This window comes from Diabrotica undecimpunctata, chromosome 10 (assembly GCF_040954645.1).
Source record: "Diabrotica undecimpunctata isolate CICGRU chromosome 10, icDiaUnde3, whole genome shotgun sequence".
NCBI lineage: Eukaryota > Metazoa > Arthropoda > Insecta > Coleoptera > Chrysomelidae > Diabrotica > Diabrotica undecimpunctata.
In genome coordinates, this window is record NC_092812.1 from 47,428,937 (window position 1) to 47,454,888 (window position 25,952).

The following is a 25,952-nucleotide window of genomic DNA, read 5'->3' on the forward strand; positions in this document are numbered from 1 at the left end:
CAAGGAAAATATTTGGAAAACGAGGTCCAGGAAGAAGAAGAACATCTTGGTTAAAGAACCTCAGAATCTGGCTTAATACAACATCTGTGCAGCTTTTCCGCGCTGTTGCAGATAAGATAAAGATTGTCATGATGATCGCCAACATTCGTAACGGATAGCCACATCAAGAAGAAGAAGGGGCAGACAATAAGGAAGGCTATGCACCACTTACTGACGAGGCCAGTGATCAAGTCGTGTTTAACCTGACGCTAGTGAATCAGACGCTGAGGAGGCAGACGGGGACATTGAACAGCCAGTGATGCTACTAGAACAACTAGACGCTCTAATGGTCTATTTCTAGCGGCAGGCGGAAACATCGCCGGCTAAACTGCTTATGCGAGATCGCACAGCACGCAAGCAACAGACGAAATTGACACAGTCGAAACTGAGTTTTTTACCAAGAAATAAACAATACTGTATACAACTGTACGTAATTTCGATGTACTGTGCATATGTATTTCATGTTTTTGCAATTATGGAGTTTATGTGTAAGTATCTGTAAGAGTTTACCATATTCTCCGGCTAACCCGGATTTTCGATAACCTGGATCGGTCGCAGTCCCGATTAATCCGACTTTCGAGGTTCCTCTGTACGTGCAACTTACTTCAGGGAGTGATTCTGTATGAAAAATAATGATAGTTTGCTAAATATAAGTATGCCCGGAAATGCTTCCTTTTCCGAGATCCGGTGTGTTGAATGTTGGATGAATATTAATAGTGAATAATATAGTTAGGCTGGAACTGCCTGGGAACGCGTTCATGGAAAAGAACAGCGGTAAATCGAAATGATTGGAGAAGCCTGTTGAAGGAGGCTAGGCCCGATTTGGGCTGTAGTGCCATTGGATGGAATATAGTTAGGCTGAGTGCCCTAAACCTAAAAATATCCTTACACTTTATTTTACTCAAGAGATATGGAGGAGTTTTCTGTAAAGCGACTGAACAGGTGCGCGCGGGTAATCTGCAATAGGGTCCGCGCTACGAGTAGATTTCTGCTATGGGAAATAAGCATTATATGTTGCGTATATATACTGTAGATTACTAAATTACTAAAATACGTAGATTTGTGTTGTGAATTAATGCGACTAAAGTTAGTTGTTCTTAAGAAGAAAATTAATTTGAATTAATTCCGTCTTAAACAATCTTATACGACCGACACGTCAATTAGTTTTGTCTTAAATGTTATTCCAAAACCACCATCATCTTTTGAACGCTTAATATTCACTACTAATCGACCTCTCGACTAATTGTATCCCTATGTCTCTAGTCATAGTACTTAAGAATTTGGCGAGTGGTTCATGTGGAAATTAAAATTCTGTGTGTTTTATCTAGTGTGCAGTCCAGGGGCGTAACAGAGAAATAAAATGGTACAAGAAACTTAAATCATAATATGTAATATTTGATATCGTACATAAATATAATATTTAAACGAAAGGAATTATTGAAGTATAATTTATTTTTAGATGATGGAATGTGCAAAATGCTGTAAATGGGTCCACGCGAATTGTGAACATTTGACTGAAGACCAGTATCAAATGTTGAGTGTTCTTCCTAAATCGGCGGAGTATTTGTGTCCTTCATGCTGTAATTCGTCGGGGTCGATTCCAAACTGGAAAAAAGCAATAATTCATGAAATGAAAGCCAGCTTTATCCACATTCTACGCCAGCTTAGTAAAAACAAAACTGCTAGAACTTTATTAAAATGGAGTCCGGTGCACGATACAACTTCTTCGAATAAAACCGTAACGAACGCTAGGAAACTTCAATTTTTTGATGGCAGTCTAGACATCGATAATAATAATAGTAGCAAGGAACCGTTAGATATCAACAAAATTTATTCATTTGAAGAAAATGAAAGATACGAAGCTAGTCTTAACAAAGTTACAAATACTCTCTCTGTAGTGGATATTAAGAACAAATTATTGTCAAATGAGTACTCTTCAATAAGAGAATTTAATAAAGAAATTGAGGAGTCGTTAAAATCAACAAATTCAGAAGAATTACTAAAAATTTATCAATCGATATTCCACGATGTATTTCCGTGGTACCAAAAATCTTCAAAGGAGGACTTATCTGATGTTTTAAAAAAAGATCATGTCGGTGAATCTCAAGACACATCAGATGACACAATTCCCAGTTTGTTTATAGATCTGGCTCTACCCGTAATTGATACTCGATTATGTGTGTTCTGTAAAGGAATAGGAGATGGTTCGAGTTCGAACGAATCAAGACTTATATATTGCGGGCAAAATGAGTGGGTCCATGCTAATTGTGCTTTGTGGTCGTCTGAGGTCTACGAGGAAATCGACGGATCGTTACAGAACGTTCAAAACGCGCTAAATAGGGGCAGGATGATTAGATGCGCTCATTGTAAACAAAAAGGAGCAAGTGTGGGTTGTTGTTTTAAAGGTTGCCATGAAACTTACCATTTTCCATGTGCCAGGTCTTGTAAATTAAAATTTATGTATGATAAAACGGTTTATTGTTCAAGCCATGATTTGCCCAAAAATAGTCATATTATCTCTCTAGAAAAAGAATTTGATATTGATAGATCTGTGTTTGTTGAAGTTGACCAGAAGAAAAGAAAATACTCGGCTGAAATAGATAAAACAACTTTTATGATCGGATCTTTATGCATCACAAATCTCGGTAAAATTGATCCGATCATTTCTGACACAACTGAGTGTATCATACCTATCGGCTTTGCTTGCACAAAAATGTTTTGGTCTACTACCGAGCCTTGGAAATTGGTACCCTATACAGTTACGGTATCAGTCAAGAACTACAACAGTAATACTCTAATTATAGATAGGAATTTCACGATAGATCACTCACGGGATAAATTAGTAGTGGAAAAAATGCTGAGAGAAATAAATATTTGGCAAAGGGATTTAGACAGAAAGGTTTCCGATATTGACTCTGAAGATGACGAAGAGCAACGTACAGTACTCCTGTCGCCTGAGCTTACTGATGCTATTTTAGAAGAGTTGCCTCATGATCTTTTAGATGGAATTTCGGTTCAAGACATTTTCCCTAAATTTTCTTACGATGAACTAATGGACTACAAACACGATTTAAACCTCAGTGAATCATACAAGAGATCAGACGTTGATGAAGACTTAGATGTAGAAATGAAAAATAAGGAATACAAAAAGAATAAAATTGATGCCTTATCCAAGACACGTGTGAATTCGAAGTCTTGCAGCCTAACTTTAAGTTGCAAGTTGGATAGTTCGCTGCCTCCCTCTGTAAAGAAAAGAAAAATTGCCACCACTAGGGAGACTAATGTCATGTACCAATTACTGCAAGTTGATGGTAACCTTGATGATTGTAGTTCGAGCGAGTGTGGATCTCCTTCGGAAGTAACTGGTACGAATGGCTGGGGGAGTTATATATCAGAAGAACCAGTAACTTGTGATAAGTGTCAATCTACTTATAGGACACAAGCTAGTTATGCGAGACATTTAGAGTCGTGCGAAAGTTTTTCTGCCAGTGACAGTGATTCAGAATTAAATGTAGAACAGGAGATAGTATCTACGTATACTAATTCGAACGCAAATTTTATCGATAATCAAGTGGTGGTAGACGTCAATGAACCAGTACTTATTTCTTCTTTTGAATCATTTCAAAGCGAAATCCACACATCAGTTCTTAATACTCAAAGCTTTGTTACATCCAAGTCTTCTTCCGAAGTAGTACCTTCTGAAATAATTATTCCAAGTATCTCTCAAACAACCGAGCACAAACCTCTACTTCACTCTCTATCCGTTAATGCAGTGACACCAATTACCTTAGAAACATCACAACCAGAGCAAACTTTTTCAATCAATCAACCGACTATTATAAACGATCCTGGCATGTCAGTGCATACGAACCAAGCCCAATTCTGTGTAAATCAAACTGTGCCTTTATGTGTAAATCAACCCATTACTTTACAACAGAACAACATTCAAGTGAACCCTTCTGCGGCGTACTCCGGAAATCAAGTCTCATTCATAAACCCTAATGCATCTATCTCTATAAACTCGGTTCAGCCTACAAATTCGACCCAATTAAACCAGCAACAATTAGATTTTCAAACTCCCTCAGTCACGATTCAACCAGTTCCTTATAATAATATTATTAACGTAGGATCTCAAAATCAATTTACGCTAAATGGTAAATTGATCCAAAACCCAGTATTACAGGCTGTCAACGTCCAAGGTGCTCAATGGGTTCGACAAGTTGCGAAACCGACGATAGTTACACAGAAAACTGTGAAGCCTAGAAGTCGGAGTCGTGCATTAGCAGCTAGACGTAACCAGTGTGAACAAGGAGGAGCGATTATTCTTCCACAAAACTCTAGCCAAGTAATAGTTCAACAATTGCCGTCCACTAGTTATGTTCCATTTGTCGATGCCTTTCAGCAACCAGGACAAAACATACAATATGTTGCAACCCTCACCCCTCAAGTTAACACTGTGCCTGCTCAGTCTATAGTACAATTACAACCGGATACGAATATAATAAGCATAGTTCCTGGTTTGCAACAAGCCATGTACATACAACAACCCAGAGTGGAGAATCAATTGGTCGTAGACAGCAACGGTACACTTGGTTGGTCTCAGCAGCAAACGGTCCAACCAGTTTACTACGGATTCGAAACTATTGTACAAAATACTGTGATGCAATCGCAACAGTTCCTACCAACAACGATGCCTGGTGTATTAACAGCGAACAGTAGTTACTCGACAACTACACAAGTATTCCAGACTAGTAAGTTAGAGCCCGTGTTGGATGTGACGTCGAATAGTTTTGTGCTGGTTAATCCTGGACAACTGGTGAATTCGCAGCCCATAGTTAACACCCAACCCATTGTTAATTCGCAACAAATAGTTAATACTCAACCCCAGTCAATTATCAACTCACAGGCCATCGTCCCACAGCAGGTCGTTAATCAACAACCTGTTATAAACCCACAAATAGTTAGCCAGCAACCTATAGTCAGTACTCAGCCAGTAATGAATACCCAACCAGTAGTCAATAGTCAACCTGTAGTCAATACACAACCTGTAGTTAATTCTCAGCCCTTTATCAACACACAACCGATAGTTAACTCACAAGCCATTGTCAATCCCCACCAGATGATTAACTCACAACCGGTAATAACATCACAGCAACTAGGAAACACTCAAATCACCAATCACCTGACTGAATCACACGAAGCAGATCCCTTCATAAACAATCCTACCATCACATCTCAACCTACTCAATCTCAGCCTAGTATTGTTACCCCTAGACCTGTAGATCTCCAGCAAGTTCAAAATATTAAACTAAATACTGTAAACAACGTATTACCACAAAGGAAAGAAGTAATTATGCACGATATTAAAAAAGATTCAATCAATCTCCCAGCAGATATCCAAAACATAAGCATACTACCTCAGAAACAAGAACCGAAGATATCACACTCTCAAATTCCAATAAAAACATCACCAAACACTATGCAACCTGTGAAATATAATCAGGCACCAAATAAACCAGCAACCCCTGCATCAAGTCAGATATCACTTCCAACTGCCCCTTTCGTGTCCGAGCAACGTATTCCTACTAACATTGTCACGCCGATTCCTAAACCACCGTCAGTTTCTAGTCGTCCCATGAATAGGGTTTTACCTATGCTCACAAATAATACAAAAGGGCATAAAAAGAGTTTTGATGACAAATTGTTTTTTCCCGACGAAAAAAAGAAACCTATACAAATCCAAAAAGTTCACGAGATCAAAGCCAATAAAGCAAAATTAGAGCCCATTAAAAATGTTGAAACAGATTCCAAACTGGTTACACCCACTTTTGATACTCTCTCAATTCCTAAGCTAACGGTAATAAAAGACGAAAAGAAAGATAAACGCTTAAAACAGGAACTACCCAAAACCTGTAAAAGTATTGAAAGCGAAAGCGAGTTGAAATTGGAACTTCCTAAAGTAGAACCAATTAAAATAGATCCTCCTGAAGAAAAAGAACCCGTTGAAGAAGTCAAACCAGTTCAGACCTCTATATCTACGGATACCAAACTGGACACTTCTCTAAAATTAATATTTCAAAAACAAGGACAAGATGGAACCTACAAAATTAGTTCTAATTTTAGTACAAAACAACCGGTGCAAGTGGTCCCTTTAAAGCCAATAAAATCAAATTATACACCTCCCCCTTTAGAAAAACCAAAGAAAAAGGAAATTAAGCCGCTGGAACCGGAAAAATTCGAGGAAAGTCCAAAATCTCAACTGGCGAAAAAAGAGAGTGAAACTACTTCAATAATGTATACAATTGAAACCAGAGAGGGATTCAAATATACTTCATCTTCAGTGGGCGATCTTTGGTCCAAAGTTTTAGAAACTGTACAATCAGCTAGAGTAGCTCATAATATGCCGCCTTTGCCTACGAATAACGGTAACCTACTGAATTCACTACAAATCTTAGGATTTAAGTCAAATGGTTCAAAGTTTCTTTTAGAACAGTTACCAGGAGCTTCGAAATGTACGAAATATCAATCGGTTTTTAACTTCCCTCCGCATGCCAGTGAAATGGACAGTGAATTAACACAAGATCACATTCATGGGGCAATACGTTGCGCACCATACGAGAACAACAATAAAGAACCTTACGACATGTTTGGATGGCTGTCATCGCAACATCGACAACCAGCGAAGATATCTTTAGAGAGTCAGGAACAAACATCTAGGTATGTACTATTTGCATTACATTTTAAATATAAAATTTAGAGAGGATTGGGTATAACATTGTTTATACTGGAAACAATCTAAAAGTTTGAGGATTAATGCCTAAAAACCTTATTTTTTATTTAAAAATATTGTAACAGTTATTTTCTTACATACGGCCAACTTAATTGGATTTTGTACAGCAGTATTTTGTGATTCTAATTTAAACCCAGTAAACTATGAAGTTTTTCATTTTCCCCTTTAACCTTTTTAGTTTTCGCTTTTACTTTTTCCACTCTATTATCATTTTTTTGCTTAAAATTTTGTAGTATCTACGAAACACCTTCTACATCAGTATATGCATGAGTATCACGTTTAAAGACATAAGATTCATTACTTTATAATACCCATTCCCTTGTTTCTATTTTATTACCCTCTTCTGCAGGTTCGATATTTGTGAAAAATCGTCTTCCTTAGCTTTTCCCTTTTCAGGGGTCAGGTTCCTTACTCTTCGCCCCTCATTTCTGTCCACCATATCTCCATATTCTTTTTCTTTACAGTTCACACTTCACTGTACACTAACGCAGGCCTCACCACACTCTTGTATATCTTTCCTTTCAGCATTCCACCGATTTTTCGATCAAAGAATACCCCGCTCATTCGCTTCCAGTTAAATCAACTAGCCTATATCCTGTGGGTAATTTCTCGATCTAGTGTCTCATTTTCCGGTGTGTAGGAGCCAAGATTTTTAAATTCTACTCGTCCTAGTTTTTTCTCAAGTGATTCGATGTCCCCAACCATTACTGCTCCTCCCAACCCAGAATTTTTCATCTTCTTTCTTTCTTCGTCTTTTTGTCCAGCGCGTTCTTGGACAAGTCTTGCTAAATATTTTTCCCATATTACCTACTATAATTTTAATAAAAAATGTGTTAAATTTGATGTTTCTATTTTCACCTCAGAAATCGATCTCGATTTAATTAAAACTATGGTTTATTCCACTTAAATACCGTAGTTAATATACAAATGCCACAAGAAAATAATTTCAGAAAAATATTTATTATTTGTCCTGGCAGCCACTATTCTAATTCAGTCCTTATAACCTGCCTTTATCATCTCTATTAATTTATCATTGGTTTCTGTCTCTATATTTTTATGATTTATTTTTGTCTGACTTGGTTCATTTAATGTATTGTCTTTAAACACACACACATACATAACCATTCTTCGCACCATGAGTTTTTGAGATTTATTGCATCTAACTTTTGATAAATTTTTTCCTTTATTTCTGTCATAATTTGACCATACTTTTAAGTATTTATGTCATGTCACTTCCTGGCTATAACCGGAGGTCCTCTTCTATTTTTCCTTATTTGTTGTGCCTCCCTCCTATACTCTTTTTAGTTGCCTATTATCGTCCATCCAGGATAAATGTCCGATCCAGGCCAATTTATTTTCCTGTATTGTGTCTATAGAGTGCCTGTCGGCAAAAAAGTTTATGATAGATACTCTCCAAACTTTGAGTATCGCTTCATTAGGCCGAGTCTCAGACAGTTTCCCTCTGCGACTTTTTTTGATTCTGGAACGGTTTCTTCTAATTCCCGAAACATGTCGATTTTACGGCATTCCGAAAATGTATAAATCTTTTTAATTAAATAGCTTAAAAATTATAAGAAAACCACGAAAATAAAATTGTCTGATGATAAATATAGGTCATTTAACGCGTCTGACGAATCGAACATGTCTGAAAAACGACTGTGACAAAATTCATAGATAACCAGCTATGTTTTTCAGGATACTTTCACAAAAAAACAAAAACAACGTTTCATATTTTCTGACGGAACTTGTTTTCCGATTTTCCTGTCTGACGTGAAAGTGGTCGATTTTATGATCAAAAAATTTATTAATAACAGTTTTTTTCCAAACAGTATTTGTTTTTAAATGAAATATAGAATTTGATATAATAATTGTCTGATAGTGAGATCGTTTTCATGGAATTAAAAAAATTAAATTGTATATTGATCTTTATATCATCGAAAATATATACTTTCATAAGTATATATTGTTTTCACCCATTTTACAACATTAAAAAAATGGTGAAAACCTTGAATTATTCATGTCTGTCCGTCTTCCCGTAAACACAACTCCTCCGTTATTAAAATAGATAGAATCACTTGAGATTCACAAAGAGCTTGAAATCTCTTAATTCCCTACCAAAGCCCCGCCGCGGACGACCTCCTCCAACTCCTGGGAGCACTAGGCGAAACCCCTCTGTAATTACTCGGTCAGCGGGGCTCTGGTCGAGAGGACCTGTTATATCTATGGCTACTCGTGGGACCTAAAATGACAAGGAACCATTAATCCAAAACAAAACCAAATCCTTCGTCTCAGGGTCCCCATGGGGTCCGCCACCTCTGAACCTGCAGTAGACCCCCACTTGGGAGTCTCCTCCTCACTACCATCACAGAGCTCACTCATGGGGGTCTCTGCTCCCACCTTAGCACCAGAGATCTCCCCTATGGAGGCCTCCGTGTCCCTAGTACCAGCGAATGGTTTCCTCTGGGGGTCTCCGCATCCCCGTCCCTCCGTCTTGGACTGGAGAGCTCTCCCTTGGGGACCTCGGTCACCGCCTCTTCGAAGAGTCTTATTAAAATTCCCCTGGGAGCTGCAACGACGACGCTATCCTCCATCCGGATCCTCGGCCCGCTGGTGGAGGGCCTCTGCTTGGAGAGTGCCCCTTTCAGCGACCGCGGTGGTTCGGAGGGAGGAAATTCGGGCGATGATCTCTCAGACCTAAAAATGGGTATTGAGAGGTGAATGTTAATGAAAGTATTCTGAAAAAATTTTTAGCTGGATATCTATGAATTTCGTCACAGTCGTTTTTCCGACATGTTTGAGTCATTAGACACCTTGATTGGTCTATATTTATTATCAGACAATTTTATTTTTGTGTTTTTTTCTTGTAATTTTTAAGCTTTTTAATTAAAAAGAATAGCAGTATCTATATAAATTTTCGGTATGTCGTAAAATGGACATGTTTCAGTAAAATTAGAGAGAAGGCGCCTCAGAACCAAGAATCGGGCACTCGTAACTACAAGTAAAGGTTAAATTTTGAGCCTTTCTCTTATTTCACTACTTCTGATTCTGTCCGTTATTAAATACTTATTGTTACTTTATTTCTGCTGTTTGAATTGTATGGTGTTGTATATTGTCATCTTTGTCTTACTCGATATTTCTTTGTCATTGAGGAATCCTGTATTTAGTGCTTGGAATAGTTTTCCTGCATTTTTAATCTGTTTTTTGTACCGTCCTTTATGATTCTTCTATTCCTTATTACTGTTCGCTTGTTTGAATTAATCTTTAATGTTCTATATTTACTACTATCGGATCTTCTGTTTTCTTTTACCGTTATTTTCATTTTGTGTTTTTTTAATTTACATTTATATCGTATTTCTACAGTTGAACTACAGTTTTCCTTCTTAGCACCATGTCATCCCCAAATATGCTTATCATTGCATTCATCGTTTGCATCCTATTCCATCCTACAATATATTTTTTAAATATTTTGTTAATTTCAAACTATTCTGATAGCATATTTTGCGTTCTTGCATCTTGTGTTTGTTGTTTCGATTTGTCAGAAGAGGATCACATATAAATTACTTCCAGAGACTCTGAAACAGTCAACCATATCTTGCATGACTGCCCGGCACTAGATCACAGGCAGCTAACACTTTTTGGAGACAACACCAAATGACTCAAAAACATATTATGGTACTAATCTGCTCGACCTTTACAAGGCTCCAAAATTCTGGAATAGGTATCATGAAAAAATTGGAGTTGTAGAATAAGCCAATTAACTGTATTACGACCGATTTATAACAGACGGCTTCCGAAAAAAAATCTAGTTACACCTCTGCTCTTTTAAAAATATTTTGAATTTAGGACACAAGAAAAAGTCACCAAGACCTAAGTCTGTTTAGTAGGGCGTCTGAAGGATGGTAATGATCCCCTTTTGTGCAGAGGGACGCAGAATGAACGGGTGCGTGGTCATCGGCTACTGCCCCGGTTTCTCTTCTTTCAAAGTTTCACGTACATGTCTCAATGTTCGAAGGTACCATAAAAGATTAATTGTTTTAGGTCGTGGAAGGAATACGTAGTATGGCATGGAATTATTTTTTCCCGTACCCATTAACTAAGATTAGTTCCTTGTATAGAATGTTTTTACTTAGATCTTGCGACAACTGTTAAATGTCTTATGACATGTCATGACCACTTAGAAATGCCTGTTATTACTAATTTTAGGAGGGTGGTGAATCTCCCAATGGCCATGAAATTCCGGCAATTAAAACTAACCTCGAAATACTCAGTGGGCGTTTATAGATCCCCTATTCACGGAAGGGGTCTGTTTTGCCTTCGTGATATCGAATCTGGAGAAATGGTCATCGAGTATGCAGGGGAGGTAATTATGTCTTTGTCTTTCATGTATATTATTTTTTAGTTTTGCGTTTCTAATACTTTTTTAGTAGTAAACTAATTTTTCAATGTGGATAAAATAATATCAATATATTATTAAAGTACTGGGTGCGGCATTAGTGTGATGAAGTCCAATTAGATTAATCATTTGTAGCAAGAGGTACGAAAATAATTATTTATGTTAAAGTTGTAGCACAGATAGTATTATACTCTAAAATATTTTCAAATTTTCACTTTTTTTATTGTAATATCCTGTATATTTTTACATTTTTGGACTCTTCTCCTTCTCGTTTTTCCATTATCAGGTTTGACAGAGTTATAAGAGGTAATTTAAAAGATAATTACGTTTTTTTTATTAAAATTAACACTGTAGAATTTTAAAGATTTGATATCAAAAAATATATTTATGTTCAAAAGATTTTTAAGATACTCTACTATTATCGAAAATTAATAATATGGCGAAATAAATAATTTTAATATACAGGGTGGGTCGAAAGTCGGAATGAGTATTTTCTGAGTTTTATGTAGATACATTATTCCGTTTGCGTGATCCTCGAAGAAGAAGGGCCCTATGACATAATTTCCAGGCATTCCAGCCCAAACATTTAATGATCATGTTGTTTGACTGTGGGTGAAAATTTTCTGGTAAATTAAAAAAGTTGAGTATCTAATAGTGGAAATTATGTCTGTTTAAAATATAATTCTTGAGAAATGGTATTCGTCGTCTCCAAATAAAACAGATTCCAAGATCCATCATTCTGAATTTGTTCCTGCGCCCACCGACAAAACTCCACTCTTTTATTCTAGTTATCCTTATTAAGCTTTTAGTGCAACTGTGCATGATATGGATAGATCTTGTTCTTTTTTAAACTTCTTCCTACAGTGCGATCACTAATTTTAAAAGTATGTGCAATTTCCCTCGTAGTAATATGCGGATTCTCAGTAATATTAAGGATTACACAAATTCATTTTCTTGATTTACAATATTTTTTGTTCGATCAGATTTTTTGTAATTTACGTGACCAGTCCGTTTAAACTATTCTAGTAAATCTCCTTTATACACACTTTAAAAATTTGTTTAGTAATGTATTTCTTAAATCCGCATAATCATTGAAAAATGATTCATGCTGTTTAAAAATATCTTTCTGTTAACGACACTGTCATCGACAAAGTAGATCAAATTCAAACGCCATCATATTTCTCTTCTGTTTATCGTTAAATATTAATTGATGGTCGTGGATTGTATTGGTGTTATTTAATAATTTAACAAAATACATAATCAGCAAAAACCTTATTTAAAACATGCGAACGGTTTTTGCAATCACAATCAATGCAGTATTTATGCTTGTTTAGCATTGGCTGTTAAATAATTTGTGTTCAATTGTTTGTCTGTTGTACAACTCTCGTCCTTTTTAGGGTGTAGTAGTTGTAAATAAGTACTTATTTTTTATATTAGTGTAGTGAAGCGGTACTTTAAAGCAAAATGAGTCATTTTGAAGAAAATAAAATACAGTCGAAACGTAGAGTGTTATATAAAGAACGGCGTTTAGTTCTAAAAGTCTATGAAATACATGAACAAGAAAACGTCTGATAGTCCGAGGCAAGTTGTATTTTTAGATGAAACTTGGATTTTCGCTAAAGGAAATATGTCAAAATCATCCTGGCAAGATGGCACGACGAAATGTTATTCTTCTAGTCGTTCCGGTAATGGTAAACGCTACATTATACTTCATGCTGAAAATGATGAGGGTTTTATTCCTGACACTAGTTTAATTTTTTCGTCCACAAAGAATACAGGTGATTACCATGGAAATATGGATGCAAATATTTTTGAAAAATGGTTTGAAGAAAATTTGTTAAAAAGATTGGAGCGCCCATCCATAATAGTGTTGGATAATGCATCCTATCACTCAAGAGTAGAAGAGAGATTTCCTTCAAGCAGCTGGACAAAAGAAGAAATAAAGTTGTGGTTGACAGAAAAGAAAATTTATCACAGTGACGTATTTTTAAAAGTCGATTTACTTCAAAGGTTTGGAGAGCACAAAATTCAAAAGAAATTTGTTACTGACCAAATGGCTCTTAAATATGGCCATGAAGTTCTTCGACTTCCGCCCTACCATTGCCACTATAATGCAATTGAGTTAGTTTGGGGTATAGCCAAAAATGTTTATGATAAACATGCATCCAAAACAACAGATGACGCTAGCGTTCTTAGTTTATGGAAAGAATCGCTAGAAAAAATAAAGGCAGAACAATGGCAAAATTGTATTAGACATACGGAAGACATAATCGTTGTCTTTTCAAACCGAGCGAGTTATAGATAATGTCCAACCTCTAATTATTCCGATAGACAATTCAGATAGTGACGACTATCCGAAAGTGTATAATGAAATATCAGACACTGAATAGAACAAATCGTTTGTTAAAAAGAGGTAACAAAAAAGTGTTTCGGGAATTAAATTCGGACTTTGTAGTGTGTTTTAGTTAAACGATAAAGTACGTTCGGTCTAATTACTGGACTGCGTACTCTCAATATGGATTAATATGCTATGGTATTAATTACTGGACTACACGTGTTTAAACATTTTGTTTCGCTGAAAACTCGGAAGTGATTTAGTGCAAATTTGTTTCAAGGTTATATTTAATACAGTGTCTGCAGAAAGTAAAGTCTTGGATGTATTTTATTCAAATTTGGACATACCAGCAACTTGGCAAGTATTTTCTAATTTTACTGCATGCAAAACCATTCATATAATTGTCACTCTACCCAAAATAGAGACTTATAGAGACTTTGATGAACATTTGATGACAAATAATTTCGAGTATTCGAAATATTCCGTCCCACTTCTTTTAACACGCCCTGTATATACATATTATATTCATTTTATTTGCCTTTGATACAGTAAAATCCAATGTTATTACTGAACATAAAATACAGGAAATTTAATATATTTACTTTTCAAGCGATCGGAATTAAAGATTAACACCCCACTGTTTGGGGCCCACTAATCATATCTTAATTACATATCGGCCATGATAGGGTAAAAGGAGATTAGCACATGTTTGTTATACTCTCCTGGCACAAAAGCTACTTAAAAAAATTCATGTTAGTAATAGTAACAAAGCAACAGGAACTATAAAAATAGTCTAATGTTCAACTTTTATGCAAGTTTAGTATCAAAGTCATAGCCAACTAGTTAGAATATTATGTTTTTATTAATATTTTTTATATCTCATCCAATACTAACAAATTAAAGAGCGGTCTAGATTATTATGTATTTTTTTTTGAAAAATTTGTTTTGATTGAATATTTTAACGCCCAACCTGATAAAATTTCACCTAATTTTGTTGTAACTAATGTTTGTTTAAAAAAATCACGAATACCTCACAAATTAAAGCAGTTAGCTATAGGGATTGCTTAATAAATAATAAAGTATCATAAAATAACATTTCATTACAATACTAAAATACAGGGTGTTCTACTTAAGAAAACTCAGAAAATACTCATTCCGAGTTTCGACCAACCCTGTATGTCAACATTAAATATTTCGCTGTGTTAATAATTTTAGACAATAGTAGACTATATTAAAAATCTTTTGTACCTAAATATATTTTTTGATATCCAATCTATACAATTCTAAGGTGTTCTTAGAAGGTGTTAATTTTGCTACGAAATTAATAAAAAAACGTAATTATCTTTTAAATTACCTTCTATAACACTGCCAAACCGTGTATTGAAAAAAACGAGAACATCGAGAAGAGTCCAAAAATGTAAAAATATACAGGATGTTCCATTAAAAAATATATAAATTTGTTCCACCCCGTCAATATTGGTGGCCCTGAATATTTGAAAATATTTTTAGATTTTGGTCCTATCTCTGTCCAACTTTTACCTTCTTTTTCGTATCTCTTACGACAAAAGAGTAACTGCCACGCACTAATGCCGCACAATGTATATAGAAGAGAAAAGGTTAAAGTGCCACGGTCATATAAGAAGAATCAGTGACAACAGATGTTTAAAAATACAGAATAAAGCTCCGTAGGTAGAATAGAAAGAAGAGTTTTGCCAATTCGGTTCATAGAGAGCAATCAGTGAATTAATATTTGAAAGAGATATATGCATATTTATATATTGGTATGTATCAAATGAATTGAAATATAATGCACACACTACTAAAAGTGGCACTGGACTTTAGACTGGTCAAAGTAGAAGAACATGTCAAAATTTTAGTCAGTTAACATCAAGGAAAAGTGAATCTTAAGGAGATTTATATATATATATATATATATATATATATATATATATATATATATATATAGATATTATTATGTATGTGTGTATATGGCGTTTTTGCCGGGAAGATCCTTTCAGACAGGTACCGGCGCAAATTGCATCTTTAACCCTGTTTCAGTTAACTAGTGTCGATGCACACTATTCCAGGGGAACCGAAGGCTTTACGTGCCCTACGAAATACAGTGACGGCTGGTAAAATTTTTTTAGAAATTGAAAATTTGGTTGTGGATGAAGAGAATTGAACTTGTGTGTTCTGGATTAGAATTTCAGTACCTTAGCCGTTGAGCGACGACTGCCACTTACTATGGATGAGTGGATTGAATAGAAAAAATCAGGCATAAAATTTAAAATTTTATTATTATTTACATACATATATACATTATTATTTGACACTCACAATTTTTATCGTTTTCATAGGCACTCTTTGACAGGAAAGTATATTTGACGCAATAATATTTTCAGGTTATACGATCCATTTTGACCGATAAAAGGGAAAAATTGTACAACGCCAAAAACATCGGTTGTTACATGTTTCGGGTTGATGACAATTTTGTTGTGGATGCAACTATGAAAGGAAATGCCGCTAGGTTTATTAACCATTCTTGCGACGTGAGTATTTATTCCATTTATTTCAAAAATATTTTTTATATTCTTGAATCGATGAGATGAAAAACAGTGTAAGTCAAAAATTTTATGTTTTGAGTTGAGCCAATCGCTTCAGAAATATTGTATCTTCATCTACGAGTATACAAACAGTATATTGATCTTCACTTCTAGACACTTCTAGATCTCGCGTACGAGCATGTGTTAACAAGCGATGAGTTAAAAAATAATGTCCATAAGTCCAGGACTAGCACTGTTTTCAAAGTCAACGCAGGTACCTTCTGCTTCGGCGCGAATCGTAAAATGGCTGCATCACGCCTTATGTCTAACACATTAATAAAATATTAGGTATTATTAGTATTAATCACTATTTGATAAAAGTTTATTAGATCTACATTTCGATGATTATTTCTATTTAAATGAAAATGAATTTAAATAACAATAGTGCCAGTTCAGAGGAGGACACTAATATTGGAGGTTGTAAAAAAAAAAGAAAATGAAATTTGAACGAGTGAAAAGTAAACAAACGTAAATTAATCAGACAAGAAGAACGTGAATATATTACAAAGAAAGAGAAAATTGTTTCGAGAAAAGTAGTTGGGGTCCCATGCATGTAAGTTCGTAATTTTTTTAATGTCAATTTGAATGTTATTAACATACATTCTAGATGTAAGCGGAAATGCATGGATACGTTAAGTGGCGGCGATAAGGCGAAATATTGTCAAAATTAAATACAAATAAGGCAAAAAATGAACAGGATGCGTTCCTACAGGGACTTTAGAAGCTAAACCTATTGCCAGGAAACGAGAAAGGATCGCTGAGAATGGTATACAAAAGTCTTACATTTTGTTTATCACATGCTTCATCAAACCAAGCGACTTCCAGTATGTAAAGCAGCATTTTTTATCCTTTATGCTATATCACAGTTTTGAGTTCAGCGTTTGAATAATCCACTTCTCTGTGGACAATCGCCAAGAGATTTAAGAGGCCTGCATCAAAACAGGTCACGTGCTATAACGGCAAACTTGATTTTGAAAATTAAAGAGCATATTGAATCTTTTTCTAAGAAAACTACCCACGATTCAAACAGACCTCTGCATTGTCTAGATGCAAAATTAAACGTGAATATAATGTATACCCTTTTTATAAAACAACATCCAAACCTAAAGGATTGGTAAAATATGAGTTTTCTTTGAAATATTTCAATGAAATGTACGGACTCAAATTCAGAAGATGTCAAGTTGATGTTTGCTCAGAATGTGAACGACTGACAAAGACAAAAATCTCAACGACACAACCAAACGAATAGCTGCAGCCGAACTAATAGTGCAAAAAAGGCGTGCTAAGAAGTTTTATACCAAACTAAAGAAGTAGAAGTCATGTGCCAAGAGCGACCTGAAGTCATGGGAATTGCGTTCGACTATATTCAAATCTGCCTTTACCAACCTAGCCACCTTAGTCTATTAATTTTAATAGACCGGACGATGTTGCATTTTTCATAGCATTGATACAACTCAAAATTCATATACTCCTCCGTATATGTGCCTAAGTATTCTTCTTTCAAAGCGGCCTAATAGTTCTTCGTCGCTTTTTACCATAGTCCATGTCTCTGACGCGTATATCATGACAGGTTTAATAAGAGTTTCATATATTAGTATCTTGGTTTTTGTGCTAATTATGTGTGATGTTAAGAGCTGCTTTAGTCCAAAGTAAGCTCTGTTCGCCAGGTATATTCTTCTCTTAATTTCTACGCTTACTAGGTTGATGTTATTTAGTTGTGTTCCAAGATATATAAACTCCGAGACCCCTTCGAATGTGTGTGCTTCTGTCACCAGATCTTGTGGTGCCGCTATTTGTGTGCTGTTCGTGATCTTCATGTATTTTGTTTTGGATACGTTGACCTGCAGTCCCATTGTCTTCCCGGCTTTTTCTAATGTTTCAAAAGCCTGCATCAGGTCTCTTTTTGTCCATGTTACTATGTCAATGTCATCTGCGTAGGCCAATATCTGTACACTTCTATTGATGATCGTACGTCTGGTTGTTATGCCCGATTTCTCTATGGCTCTTTCTAGCGCGATGTTAAACAATAGGCACGATAGACTGTCTCCCTGGCGTAATCCAGTATGTGTTTGAAAAGACCTTGACACTCTGTTTTGTACCTTGACTTTGCATTCAACTTTCGAAAGAGTTGCCTTTACCAATGTTATTAGATGCGACGGAATAATTAGTTCTGTCATGGCATTATAAAGTGCGCTTCTGTCTACACTGTCATAAGCGCTTTTAAAATCTATGAAGAAGTGGTGGGTATCGATTCCATATTCATATGTCTTTTCTAAGGTTTATCTGACAAGGAAAATCTGATTAATTGTTGGCCTTTCTTTTCGGAATCTACATTGGTATTTGCCTATTTTTTCCTCAGTATATACTAGTAAACGATCATTAAGTATATAAGCCAGTACTTTGCAAGTCGTATTTAAGAGGGTAATGCCTCGATAGTTGTCACATATTAGTGGATATTCCTTTCTTGTGAATAAGTATTATAATACCTACATTCCAACTGTCTGGGAGTTTTCCTTCTCTCCAAATTTTGTACAACAAGGAAATCACCTTTTTTTTACATTGGTCGCCATTTATATTTATTTCAGCTTCTTGTATGTATACGCACCTTAAAGGTGGGTACACATATGCGAGCCGAACGGTATACGTACAGTACGCGTACAGATCCTTGAAAAATATTCTACATCGTACTAATCGCATACTTATCTCGATCCATGGAAAGCGACAAACCAACAACGAACACACATGTGCGAAATGATTCATTTTATTTATAATTTGGGTACTGATTTATGTTCCTGTTTTTGCTTGTTTAACAAAAATAAAATTATGTACAGTAATCATCGACGTATAAATAAAGATTTTATCTTTATACGTCCATGACAATAATCAGTTTACTGTTTTCTCACGTCTCTCTAGGAAGGAACACGTCATTCACACAATGTCGATTTGATGACACAATAAAAATGTTCGCTGCGTCTAGTAAGCGCCGTCCAAACTGAAAGCCGAGCTTCCTTTGAAGTCGTGAAATAAACCGCAACAATTTGGTTCGCGACGAGTCACGATGAAACAGTACGCAAGCGGTTTTTTCTGCCGTACACATTAACGAATATAGCGTTCACAAACGGTTCGCGAACAGTTCTGCTCGCAAATGTGTACCCGCCTTAATGCGAACCATCAAAGCGTTCGTTGAAATACCGATAGCAGGTGGATCGTGGTGCCGACGTGTGCACGCCGTTTGTGCGCGACTTAAAAATATGTACACTTAATCTAACATTCTACAAATGTGCGGCACACGCGACAACCGAGGCGTATATGTATACGTACCTTAAGATTTAAAACTTATGTTATCTAGAGAAAAAGCTATTAAAACTTAAAAAATTATTTATTTTTAATTCAATAGGTTCAATGAGTTGAAAAACAGTGTAAGTCCATGAATTATGTTTCATGTTTTAATTATCTTTAATTAATTCTTTCGTTAAATAGTTTTTTCTATTTAGGTACTCGAAATCCTGTTTTTGGACACTGTTTTTAATCTCGCCGATTCTATTATATTATAATTAAGGATATGAATATGATTCAATCTTTTAAAATGTTTAGAAGTATTTATGCTTTGAAGTACTGGTTTCTGATTGGTCGATTGTGTTGAGCGTGGTTTTCAATTATTTTTCGACTTTTGATGTTTTGTTAGATCTTAGAGCTTTTTAACTTTTTTTTCGCTTTTTGACTCCTTACGATGCTTTTTTTCATGCCTTTTTTGTCACTTTCGAAGCTTTTGATACCAATTCGGCGCATTTTGATACTTTTTTTAAAACCGTCTTACACTTTTATGTCACTTTTTTGACGTTTTGTTAGTTCTTGGAGCTTTTAAACTTTTTCTTCGCTTTTTCGACTATTTTTTTCACCTTCGACGCTTTTGATACCAATTAGGCGCATTTTGATACTTTTTAAAAACGGTCCTATACTTTTACGAAAAGTTAAACTTTTCCATCGCTTTTTGACATATTAGACGGTTATTCTCAGTTGGTCAAATTGCCAAGCGGGTCAGATGGCCGAAACCCATTTCATTTTACTTGTGAAACCATGAGCAGTACGCCATATATGGTGCTTGATGCCATAGACGAATAGACTAAGCATAGTGAGTAAAATGCTGAAACGCGGAACACTTAGTGGGTAGTCAATCGTCTATCTATCTTTGTTTAGCAACGCTTACGCCTTACGCATATGTCGCTGTACTCTGTTCATAGATTTAATAGTATGGGTGGTAGCGTTGTGTTTTCGTAGGAATTTTATACCCAATAAATATTATTTGTAACAGTTAAATAGTGTTCGATAGTCAGTAAAATGGACGCCAGTCGCCGCACCTGCGGTGTAGTTAGAGGTGACGTCATCTGAAAGACGTATAAAAAGTTTTGTCTTAATAGTCCAGTCGGGATGGCCTTTAACTTTGCATGGAGGGCTACCACAACTTTTATTATTCTAACCTTTAGTGTCAATAGTAGTCAAATAGTAGCAAAAATTCAAAATCGCGACTGAATTCCGCCGTTGTGTTAGCCGCCATCTTGAATTTAAAGGAAAACTGTTTTTGTAAAATCAATATTTAAGGTCTTCAGTTCGTTCCTGTTTGTGGCTTTGCTGTTGATGACATCAGCGTCTAGGGTTAGTTAATTGCTTCTGCCTCGTTGTCATAAGCGTGTGACCTAATTCTTACCATTTTAAAGTTAATAATAAACTAGATAACTCAATAAACATACTTAGTCATTATTTTCTCCTTTAACTTGGAAAATATAAACCACACGAAAAATTTTGCAAAGAATAAATTGTAGGAAATCGCAATTGCAACAATTTAAGTCCGTACTATTTTATCGAAAAGTTGAAAGTGGCCCAGATATGGAATAAAAACGTGTGATCTCAAATATCGATTAAAAAAAATAAGAGATCAAAATTGTATAAAATATAATTCTCTACATTTTTGTTTAGGTACAATTATGAAGTAAAGTGTAAAGTTAACAAAAAACGAGATAATTCAATAATTATGCGCAGCCCCCCTCCTTCCAATATTTTCCACCATAACTCGGAAAATATCGACCGCACAAAAAAAATTGTATAAAAGAAATTGTAGTAAATCGCATTTGCAACAATTTCATTACGTACCATTTGTGTCGAAATGTTGAAAATGGCGCAGATATTGAGCAAAAACAAAAAGCAAAAAAAATTTACACTACTATTGACCCCTCTATGGGTTAAAATAATAACGTTTGGGGTAGCCCACCATGCAAGGTCAAATACCATCCCGACTGGACTATTAAGATAAAAATTTTTATACGGCTGTTAGATGCTGTGACCAACAGACGTCTGTGACAGACAGACAAAGATAGATAGACCACTCAAAGTGGTTATTGGCGTTTCACCTCTATTCTCAGAGCGACACATACCTTACCTAGTCTATTATTATTATGGCTATGCTTGAGTCTCGGCTATTACTACTCCAAACGTCCAAACAATTTTTCGACAATCTTGATGCCTTTTGGTGCTTTTGATAAGTTTTCGATGCTTTTCGCCGTTTTTTGTCGATTTTGACGTCTTTTCGTTGTTTTTTTTTTAGTTTTAAGTCGTTTCTTCGTCTTTTTTCAATGCTCATGACACTTTTTATGATTCCTATGGTGTTTTTGTCTTTTTTTGACAATTTTGCAGTTTGACACTTTTATAAAACACCTTGACACTTTTTTTACATAGGTTATTTATTCTTTATTGTTTTGACGCTCTTATCTTTTATACTTATTTTAACATTTCTTGTTCCTGGCAGTTTTTTCGACATTTTTATCGCCTTTTTGGCGCTTTTGATGTCTTTTTGACGCTTTTGATGTCTTTTGACGTTTGTGGCACTTTTTTGACATTTTTGACACATATTGACAGTTTTTTTTTTACTTTTTTTGATGTTTCATGGTCTTACGTAAATTTTTCGATATTTTTTATGAAAATTCGACAAAGCATTATCTTTTTGACGCTTTCCTCCACTTTTGGCGCCCTTTTTAAACAGTTTTGATATTTTTTCCGCATGTAATTGCATGTTTTTGTATTTTTGACGGTTTTTACACTTTTTCTAAGCTTCTTGTCACTATTGAGCGATTATTTTCATTTTTGGTGTCGCTTGTGGCACTTTTTGGACTTTTTACACATTTTGACATATTTTACCACTTTTTTTTGACGTGTTTGATGGTCTTCAGTTGGTTTTTCGATATTTTTTAGGCAAATTTCAAATTTTACCTTTTGACGCTTTTCTCCACTTTTGATGCCTTTTTTCGACGATTTTAATTCTTGTTCCATATGTTACTTGCGTTTTTAACGCTTTTTTACACATTTTCGAAGATTCCTGACACTTTTTCGATACTGTTATTCGATTACTCTCATTTTTGGTATTTTATTATATAGCCATAAATAAGCCATATGCAGTCAAATGAGGTTTGACTTTGAATGACCTTGTTTATGAACTTTATTACGTTGCCGATAAATATCTCCTGTATGTTACAAACGTCACAACGGCTTAAACGTGTTTTATCTTATCCTACTTTATTTAAATTGTTGTTTTAAAAAAAACAAAAAATTGTAAACAAATTCGGTTATATTTTGAATACCTCGTCTAGGATGGACTAACCATCCAAAATAAGGAAGGCTTATTCGAAGGCCTGCTATAAATACGTCTTTCTTCGATGGTCCTGTATGAATCATAAATGAAATAACCCGAGTATATATAAGTAATAAAATTATAAATAGATCGATAACTGAAATTGTTTAATAGAGTACCTTTGATTTATTTTTAGCCTAACTGCTACTCAAAAGTGGTGGAAATTTTAGGACATAAACATATAATAATTTTCGCATTAAGACGAATTCCTAGTGGAGAGGAGTTGACCTATGATTATAAATTCCCTTTTGAAGAAGATAAGATTCCCTGTACATGTGGATATAAAAAATGTCGAAAGTTTTTGAACTGATTCCCAGTGAAAAATGCTTTTCTTGTATATTTGTAATTGTAAAAAACTGTAAATATCTCAGATCGTTTTGTTTCATTTCAAGAAACATTTTTATCGTGAAACCGTACTGCTACTTTATATTTGAAACTTTTTTGATTGATTTGTTTTATATATTATGTATAAATTTGGATTGGAAACGAGGTAAATGTGTATAATTATGGAAATATTTAATTTATTGTAAATGTAAATCGACTATTAAAAATGTTGTTGAAATGTGACAAATAAAATATATTTCTCCTTCCTGATGTAGCACCTATTATAGCCATTAAAGAGTAATAACATTCTTAAATTAATGTTAGTTTTGTAAACTCAAAGTATTCAAAAATTTTGTAAGAATTTTGGCTGTGACGATATATATGCATTTGTGCCATTGGCTCCATAGGTGCTATATTTAAATTTTGATAAAATAATATCATGTGATATGTTATGCATACTTTTACGAAAACTTTTTCACTTTCAAAATACCAGTTTTCAACCCATTTTAACGATTTTGCTTTGTCGTATGACTTAAATTGTGAACATATCTGTTGTCTATCACTGTGTATTCATCGATAACATTTTCTTCTAGAAAAGTTCATTTGAACTACTCCAAAAGAAACTTCTTTTCTCTCAAACGTAAACAGAGACAATATTTGGAAAATGTCAGCAGGTCTACAAACATTTTGTCAATTTTCAATGCTCCCAGCTCTTCATTATTAACAATTATTGTAATCCAAATTTAATATTACAATTGTTTTTATATGTAGTATTTTAAGTAAATTTTTCTCGGAACTTTCGAATAATCCAGTTATCTAGCAAGTTTTTTAGTTAACATATACCCATAAACAGTCGCCTCGGTGAGCAGTGTCATAGTGGCCCAAAATTGTCAGTTAATATACTTTTTATTTTAAGCAAATAATAATTATTACTCGCGAATAAAACCAAAAGTTTGCTATAACCGAAATGTATGTACAAATGTTTGTATGTACGTACAACCGAAATGAAGATACTAAGAGCAATATCAGGGAAACAAGAAGGAACAGAATAACAAAAAACATCATCAGGGAACAATACTGCGTACAAGATGTAGTGAAATGGGGTCGTCAAAGACGAAGAGAATGTTGCGATCATGTTAAAAAGAATTAAGGGACACAGTCTACCAAGAATTGCGCTAGAAGGAAAACGAGCTGGCAAGCGACCGCCGGGGAGACCACCAAAGAGGTGGAGAGATATCTGGCAGTTTACCTCTCAAGAAATACTTCAGCAGCTGAATTAACAGATCGTCAGATCTACACACTAGGCCAATTAAGTTAGTTTTTTACTCGACACAACTGAACAGACGGGTTTGACAGTTAAAATATGTAGTATGAGATCCGACAAAAAGACTCTCATCTATAGATTCATAAATTTTTTAGTGGAACTATTTTTAAATAAACAATCAAAACGTCAAACTCATTATTGTGCTCATAACTTGTGTCTATTTAGACAATAACAATAAAAAGGTGACTTAAGAAATGATTTGCACATCCCGTAGTCATTAGCTGCTTTGTTTTGGATAATTTTGCAATGAAAATACGGTAAATGTTATTATTTTTACGTTGTACCCCAGTTTAAAAAAAACAAATTTAGTCCTGTAGAACGAGAGATGTCATTTTTTTCGAGCACTCTGTTTTGAAACCTTGTTTCTTTTTTGAGAGCGCGGCTGGTCATTCATTCGTCTACCTTCACTCCTTTTACTCTAGTCGGAACGCAAAGTACTCCTGTTTCAATAATTTTATTAAAACTTTGATTTTTTTTTATAGAAGATTGATTAATTTCAGCCCTTAATGTTGTTAATTAACGTAACAGTGATTTTTTTAAAGGGGGTATATTGGCTCCAAGGTTCGTAGGACCTCTTTTTTTCTGAAAGTTGTGTTTTTTAACCAGCTTTCCGAATATTGTTTTGCTTTTAATAAGCTTAAAAAGTGATATTTATTAAATCATTTTGTGTAGATAATTGTAATTTTTTAAACTTTTTTTTTTCCAAAAGTGATATTTATTATTAAATCATATTGTGTAGATAATTGTAATTTTTTAAACTTTTTTTCCATAGGTTGTTAGTATACGTCTTAACGAAGAAAATAAACCCGTATTCCTCTGACAATCGCTCATATATCCGCCAAATTATCCGCTATGATAGTACTATTGTCAGTATATTGTAAATTATTTATAGGGGTTCTATTTATTTGGATACTATTTTCATTCTGCTGTGCAGGTTGAACAATCTTTTCTAAATATATGGTAACCAGTAGTGAGGAGAGGATGCATCCTTGTGTCATGCTCTCAATTATCTCCACTTATTTCAGACCGTTGGTAATCCTTAATTCTGTCTTTTGATTCCAGTATAGTCGTTGGATCATTCGGCGTATATGTCATGATAAATTTCTTTCAACATGTTTATCAATGGTTCATGTCTAACCATTGTCGAATAATATACTCTTAGTCAGTGTTAAGTTGTAAGTATTTCTCAGTTAAAAGAAGAGAAGAATATCGTTGGATACACAGTGTTTCTGCCACATCTGTCGGTGTGTATTGTAACACATTATAATATATTATTTTAGATGTTTTGAAATGTGTTTAGTTTGGAAAGTTCAGTTGCATTTTAACTGAAAATTATAAACTTTTCATTCATCTCATTTAAGTTTTTCATACTCAATAATGTAAATTGATGGCATTCTCACTTTTATATTATTTTTTGTACACAAAAGTGGATATATTTTGTAAAAAAAAGAAAACGCGAAATATT

General features: G+C 34.7%; 1 protein-coding gene across 2 annotated transcripts in view; it reads left to right on the forward strand.

Moving 5' to 3' along the window:
* Positions 1 to 24,640, forward strand: part of trx (histone lysine N-methyltransferase trithorax) — a 41,096-nt gene extending 16,456 nt beyond the window's left edge. The window contains exons 6-9 of one of the 2 annotated variants that reach the window (XM_072545759.1): positions 1,499 to 6,756; positions 11,033 to 11,189; positions 15,960 to 16,106; positions 22,976 to 24,640. In XM_072545759.1, the coding sequence (XP_072401860.1) occupies positions 1,499 to 6,756; positions 11,033 to 11,189; positions 15,960 to 16,106; positions 22,976 to 23,149 (5,736 nt within the window). In that variant the 3' untranslated portion in view covers positions 23,150 to 24,640. The remainder of the gene's footprint in view (positions 1 to 1,498; positions 6,757 to 11,032; positions 11,190 to 15,959; positions 16,107 to 22,975) is intronic. The other variant, XR_011952099.1, reaches the window with a different exon arrangement.
* The last annotated feature ends 1,312 nt before the right edge of the window (positions 24,641 to 25,952 follow it).